General features: G+C 37.3%; 1 protein-coding gene and 1 long non-coding RNA gene across 2 annotated transcripts; both read right to left on the bottom strand.

The window, feature by feature from the left end:
* Nucleotides 1-1,325: 1,325 nt before the first annotated feature.
* LOC307270879 (galactose-specific lectin nattectin-like) lies at nucleotides 1,326-4,947 on the bottom strand (the record flags this gene model as incomplete). Its single annotated transcript, XM_080054767.1, has 6 exons — nucleotides 1,326-2,446; nucleotides 3,044-3,158; nucleotides 3,964-4,098; nucleotides 4,397-4,479; nucleotides 4,854-4,887; nucleotides 4,933-4,947. 6 exons carry the CDS (start codon nucleotides 4,945-4,947, stop codon nucleotides 2,379-2,381), a joined length of 450 nt encoding a protein of 149 aa, XP_079910893.1. The 3' UTR covers nucleotides 1,326-2,378.
* Nucleotides 4,948-4,996: 49 nt separating this feature from the next.
* Nucleotides 4,997-6,082, bottom strand: LOC307270881. The gene is made up of 3 exons (XR_013845570.1): nucleotides 5,989-6,082; nucleotides 5,394-5,459; nucleotides 4,997-5,240 (listed from the first exon to the last, which is right to left on the bottom strand). It is a non-coding gene; the product is annotated as an uncharacterized lncRNA (long non-coding RNA).
* Nucleotides 6,083-7,500: the final 1,418 nt, after the last annotated feature.

Raw genomic sequence — 7,500 nt, 5'->3', positions numbered from 1 at the left:
TCTGGACTGACCTCAGTTATTCCAACTTCATCCAATCGTCCTGGCCTATGCGCGTCGCCATCTTGTCAGAGTTTGACTCTGCCTCATTTCCTCTTACTGAAAAAGGGCATTGATGTGACGTCGGGGGGAGGGAGATACGTCCATCTAGCTGACGTATACCTCCGAGGCAAAGTGAGGGCCAGCGGGCGGATAGCTGTCACTCAAGAGACCGAGCCCCTAGTTATTCGTACATTTTAACCTCCAATAGAATAAAAACTAGCCTGCTAGAAAAATAATTAACCCCCTCAGTGTTGTTATGTATATGACCTAAACATACAGACTAGAATGCCTTTTTGGACCAGGCCTTAAACCTGCAGTGTGTAGAATTTGGGGTTTTATTTCCTAGCAGATTTTGTAGAAAGTAATTATAATATCCGTAAGTACATTAAATTTAGTGCATAACATTTATTTTTTATTTTTTTTCCCTTAGAAAGGGTCTCATATATGTCCATATTTCTGCATATTTTGGACCAAGGCCTAGTGCCGCCATCTTGAAAGTGTCATAGTTGGAATGTCATCTGGTGCATTGTTTAAAATTTAGAATTGTTCTTGTCCTTGAAGGCCACTGTAGCTTCTGTTATTATTCGAAAGGGTTGGGGTTACCCTGGGAGCGTTGCATTCTAGAACTTTCTAGAACTTTATTGATGATGTCATATTACACACTGCACCTTTAATATAGGTTTAATAAGGCTGTGAAAACGGCACATTTAACATTGGAGTCAATGAGAAATTGCTCTGTTTTGAAACCTGCCCCCTAGTGGCAACTCGGTGAACTGCATTTTTTTTGTTGTCACTTCCGCATTGGATGCTGGTATAACTCGCTGTGGTTGGGGCTTGGTATTAACACTTTCCCTGCGTTCCAATCCCCATACTTCCCTACTATTTAGTATGCCAGAAAAAGATTAAGGATGTCCCGAAATGTCAATTGTAGTATGCTGAAAATACATAAATGCCCCCACTAACTCCAATAGCATGTTGCAGTATTTGTCTTTCTTCTTGACATTTCTCGACATAATGAAAAAAAATCTTCCTTATCTGATTTTTTTTTCTCTCTCCCGTGGCCCTAAAACTCTTCTGTACTTTAGTATGTAGTGTAGTGCAAAGACAGAGTATGTGATTTGGAACACAGGGTAGAGTCCTATTTCAGCACACACAGTACAGACAGGTAGTGGATCATGAGGAGATATTCATTGATTTTTTACGAAAAGTGATTTTGACAACAAGCGTTCTCCAGAATCACTGACTCCACCTTTAAGCTGTGAATAAGGATTTCACACCAGAAACACTTTATGCTTAAAGATTATGTTTTTATTTGTGGAATACACTTTTATTTTTTCATTGATTGAGTTTTAAATGTATATACAGCTCTGGAAAAAAAATTGAGAGACCTGCACTGCAAATGTTCAGTGTCTCTCGTTTTACTATTTATAGGCATATGTTTGAGTAGAATGAACATTTTGGTTTTATAAAATAAACTACTGACAACATTTCTACTAAATTCCAATCATTTTTTTTGTCATTTAGAGCATTTTTCAATTAGTAATGTAGAGATGAAGATTTAAGAAAAATCTAGACTGGTCTCTTAATTTTTTAGAGCTGTATTTGATAGGAAATGAACAAATCACAAGAAAAGGTCCCCTCCGTTAAGAGAACACTAACGTTGGGTGATTTTCTGTCGACATTTTGTGTATTTGTAGCGTTTGTGTATTAAATCAGGGATTCTCATTACTTTACACTCATTTTAAGGGTCCCCCCATGATACCCCTTTCTCTTCTGATTTATGAGACTTATTGGATTTGCACCATTTATTTTTTATTTTATTTTTTAACTTAAATGTGTTGTTTTACCTAGTTGCACTTCTCTATTTAACTTCTAAATTGTATATTCTGAATTGGTTCAGCTTTTTATTTTCACTATTACTTGTATATGGCAAATTTTTCATGTTTCTTTCTTGGCATTTCAGTCTGTGGAAAACAAAAGGGAGAATTTCATTGTATGACTGAGAACATGTTTCTGATTGTGCATATGACAATACAGTCTTTGAATCTTGTATAGGGGGAGATAAAAGAAGACTACTTAAATTAAATTTGTTATGTATTGTTTTAATCTAATATATTTTGATGATAAGTATTTTTTTTGGGGGGTGTATTATGTCGATTAAAAATATAACCCAACGTTAGTAATTGTGACTGATATAGAGTCTGTGATACTATTGATTTCAGAGGGATTTGATTTTGAAAGTGAATCATTTAGAGAAAGTTCTCTAATATGGAAATAAAATATCAGATAAATGGTGACGTCATTGTAGTCGGTCACGCGGTTGCCGGGGGCCCGAGGCTTCACTCATTGCGGGCGCAGACATACGGCAAACGTCTGGCACACCTGAGATCATTCCAACCAGGGAAGCCTGAAGACAGAAACAAATTAATAATTAAAATTAGTTAAAAGTTTCCACAGTTTATCAATATACTTTCATTAAGATTCACTGCTTAACTATGGGAAGTTGAATTTTCACCTACAGCTCTTTTTATCAGAAAACTGTAGCGGTAGGGAATACTATTTATATATATATATATTTATTTTATTATTATTATTATTATATAGGGACAATGCAAACTAATGAAAACATTAGCAATTTTTATTTTTTTAAATGTGCCAGAATTTCCAGAAGGCTACATTACATCTTCTGTCCCTGAACTAGTGAGGTCACCCTGTGTCTAACTTTACACCTGCACATGCCGCCATTGTGTCACCTTACCGATACCCATAATGCATTGTGTGGGGCACCTCCTGGTTATTCAGTAAAGTGTTGTTTTGAGCGTAAGCCTTATAGATTCATTACCAAAACCACTTAAATGAACAGCTCTTAATCTCCTTTAGTGTTCCCTTAACACTTCAGAATGCACTGTGGGCTAATATCAGGAATAAAACACATGACTGTTCCTCATATTTTTTCAGGTATCAAACAAAATTCCCGGAGAAAGAAAATAAATAATGTGTGTACCATTATCCGTCGACACTGACACACAGTTCTCTCTCCCGTTGTGGTTGTTAGGCTCTCCACGGGCCCAGTCTGTGTAGTCCAATGGGGATCCGTCAGTCCACATGTATATGCCCTCCTGGAAGAGAAAACTGACTTCTGAACAATATTCCTTATCACAGACCACTGATTGGATAGTGGACAAGTGGCTATATAGATATTTTCATAATTTTCATTTCATTGATTCAATGAGGGGCACGTTTAAACATGCCCTAAGCTTGAAATGTCAGTGAGGCCCCCCCACCCCCACCCCAAAAAAACTTGCTACATTTGCTGTAGTGATGAGTTTTTACAAACATCATTTACTAACAGAAAGAACAGCTTATCGTGTGAAAAGTTGCAGAGTATCCTACTAACTGCCTTTGCAAAGGAGAGACTGCTCTGTGGACGTGATTGACAGGTGACCACAGAAAAACTGGTGATTGGTAGATTTTGGAGGCGGGCTGTCGCCGTGCCCGACTAATCAGAAGCTAAGAATGGTCCTAGTATAGCAAATAGACATATTTTAGGCAGGCCCACCCTTGCCCCTTGGCTGCCACTGGCCCCGCTTGCCTTTATGAATCGCTATTCAAAAGCAGCTTGATAAAGCTGGGTAGGCTATAATTGGGGGAAACATCTAATTTGCCCTAATTGAGTGATAGGTTACACAATTAAGAAAAAACAACGATGGGCCTGTTCATAACTAATTTATATATGTTTTATAATGTTATGATTATCATGACATTTTTAAGAAACCTCAATTTTTTCCTTTTGTAATAAAAAAATAAAGGCTCAGGGCCTCCTTGATCTAAACCCGAGTGGTCGTTTGTTACTAGACTTCTGTGCTGGTCATGGTTTGTCTATATATTCCATATTTTATATATATTTTCTATAAAATGCCTCACCTCAATTGCATCGAATAACCCAATCCAGGCAGGGACATTTCTGCCAAAACGTTCGCGAATCAGTTCCCTCACAAAGTCGTTTTGGGGCTTATTGTGGATTGAAGCCAAGTTTCCTCTCAAAACAATGCAGATTTTCTGATTGGGGATACAGAAAAAAACAAATCATTACGCAACATCTGAAGACTTTTCTGTTTCCCATTTAACCTGTCATTTTTATTTCCATTCATATTTTGTCTACTCTATACTTGATGTATTTTAATCTTGATGTATTTCATGCCCCTGTAAAGCTCTTTGAATGGCCTTGTGTCTGAATTGTGCCATAGAAATAAACTTTTAAAGGCAAGGAAAGGCAAGTTTGACAAGTTTAACCAGCTACGAACTGGCACCTGGTTCACATTGGTGGAACAGGTTATTAAGGCTAATGAAGACGTACCTGTGCAGTGACAAAGGTCCTTGGGCCGTTTTGAACAACGAAACAGCGATTCTCGAAAGGAGTCCAACCTTTACGACAGCGTCCTGAGAAAACACATTTCCACAGCTTGTACCTGCAATCTCTTTCTTTGGACGTTTTTTTTTTTTCTTTTAGCGTTTTTTTTTGGGTGAAACATCCCACGTTATCAGAGCTACTGTCTCTAGAGTTAGTCCAGTGGCATTCCAGCCAACAAGAGGACATTATGTTGTCTGTATGAACGTCTGCCATTAAATGTAAGTAAGTAAAGTCAAATGTATTAACTACATAGAAATGTTCACAGAAAGGGTCACAAAGTGTTTTACAATGTGCATAGAAAATAAAAGCATAATAAAATACAAGTAAATACATCTTTAAGAATAAAAAGTATTAAAAACAAAAAAGATAAAATTAGCAACATAATATAAAAGACAGAAGTTACCCAAAAGCTGAACTTCGGTGATGTTGACGGAACCCTGTAAATATAACACATTCAATACAAATCAGCTTGGAAATGGCACTTTAAGGGTGCTCATACATTTCACCTAAAATGAGAGACCCCAAATTGCTTTTTTAATTTGTGAGGTAAGCTTGCATTTTTCCGATTTATTTAAAAAAAAAATGCACTTACGGTTCCTGAAAGCAGCATCCCGCCAGAAAGGGTCACAAAGTGTTTTACAATGTGCATAGAAAATAAAAGCATAATAAAATACAAGTAAATACATCTCTAAGAATAAAAAGTATTAAAAACAAAAAAGATAAAATTAGCAACATAATATAAAAGACAGAAGTTACCCGAAGGCTGAACTGTGGTGATGTAGACGGAACCCTGTAAATATAACACATTCAATACATCAGCTTGGAAATGGCACTTTAAGGGTGCTCATACATTTCACCTAAAATGAGAGACCCCAAATTGCTTTTTTAGTTTGTGAGGTAAGCTTGCATTTTTCCGATTTATAAAAAAAAAAAATGCACTTACGGTTACTGAAAGCAGCATCCCGCCAGTCAGACAGAGGAGGAAGACCAAGGGGAAAGGTATCGCCATCTGTAGGAAAGCATTTAACAGGGAAAACATAGTTTTAATATGTGGTCAAGAGCATCAAGAAAAAGCTGTTTTTTTTTTAATTTAATTTGTATTCGTTTATTTGACAGAGACAGTGCATATTAATAAACATTTCTGTAAATATTTCACATTTGTGTGTCTTCCCCTAACTGTATAAACATTGGGGTTCAACATTTAATAGAGGCTAACCACTAGGCCCAAAGATATTTTCAACAAATTATCATCATCATCAACCGCTTATCCGAAATCGGGTCGCGGGGGCAGCAGCTTGAGCAGGGAACCCCAAACTTCTCTTTCCCGGGCCACAAATTATTATTATTTTTATTTATTTATTCATGTGAAGTCGCAGGTCTTTAAAATGCCTCTAAGTGTTGAATACCAAAAGTCAAAATCCTTCAAAATTATTTTATATGCAAAATTATTTTTAAGACAAACAAAAAGGCCTCAAAACGACTGGAACAAGTAATCGATCATCAAATTATAAAAAAATATTGAAGGGAGATTGAGTTACCTTTGCTGTAGTGCTGATTCCTGATGCAAAGTGAAGAGCAGACAGGTGTGTGTCTTGAGAGGGAATACTAGCCTGTTTATATACAGTACAGGGCTGGGCTCACACCTGGGATGATTAAACACCAATGAAGATGCTTTTGCAAATACGTATGAGGGAGGGCGGGGGTTTTCCCTTGTTTTGCATTGACAAATACAGAACATTATGAAAACACACTTCACCAAAGACACATGATCGTGTCCGTGGTGAGAAGGAAACACACTTTGTTTTTTTTGTTAATCCTGAAATAACAGACACATAAGGAAGGAGAACGTTTTAAAAACAAAAGATGGGGTTTCTTCATAAGATTTTCAACATACGAAAACAATGAATCCACTCTTGCTTAAACATGTTGTTGCAAAGATTATCAAATGCAGTGAAACACAGTGCAGGCAGTTGACTGCTGTCTGACTTGGCTGCAGGTCTCCCTCGAAAATGTTAACACACACAGACAGAGACACATAGAGAGACAGAGAGACACACACACACAGACATACACACAGACAGAGACACATAGAGAGACAGAGAGACACACACACACAGAAAGAGACACATAGATAGACAGAGAGAGACACACACACACACACACACACACACACACACATACAGAGACACATAGAGAGACAGAGAGAGACATGTGTGTGTGTGTGTGTGTGTGTGTGTGTGTGTGTGTGTGTGTGTGTGTGTGTGTGTGTGTGTGTGTGTGTGTGTGTGTGTGTGTGTGTGTTCAGGCAACAGCAAGACCCAGGTGGAGAGATTATCCCTGTGTACTATCTATCTATCTATCTATCTATCTATCTATCTATCTATCTATCTATCTATCTATCTATCTATCTATCTATCTATCTATCTATCGCCAAGAGACATAGAGGGACAGTAACCAATACATGGGAGACAGGGGGGTACACTGAAGAGTCATCAAGCGTGCGCCCCTTATCATAGGTAGGAAAGGATAAACATAGGGGAAAGACAAGGGGGAAAAAAGGCCACTCTCAGACTACGCTCCGTTGTGGGAGCGTAATGTGGGACTAGTAAAAAAAAACACCTAAGCACAATAAGCAACATGTACGTGACGTACACCCCCGAAATAACATCCTTGGAGGGAACGTGTCCCATGTGCTCCTCGCCTATACGGTCTAGGTAGTACAGTTTTGATTTTGATTTGATTCAATTTATTTCAGACATATCAAAAAAATTAAAATTAAAAGCATGAAAATACAATAAAAAAATATGTTCAAATGATTTCACAAAAGAAATAAAAATAAACAAAAAAATAAACAAATAACATATTGAATTGATATGCCTGAAAAGGAGTAGGAAGAAGTATAAACGTATTTGATCCTACCCCTTTTCTACAGCTACAAATATACAACTTGATACTTGAACTTTTTTTTATATTTATACAATCCATATAGGGGAAAGTGGGGTGAGTTGTGCAACTTTTTACTCAAAGTGATTTTAAAGTGAGGCCTTGAC

This window comes from Ammodytes marinus (assembly GCF_949987685.1).
Source record: "Ammodytes marinus genome assembly, contig: scaffold_153, whole genome shotgun sequence".
Classification (NCBI taxonomy): Eukaryota; Metazoa; Chordata; class Actinopteri; order Uranoscopiformes; family Ammodytidae; genus Ammodytes; species Ammodytes marinus.
Note: the sequence above shows the minus strand (reverse complement) of the source record. Positions and strands in the feature narration are given on the sequence as shown.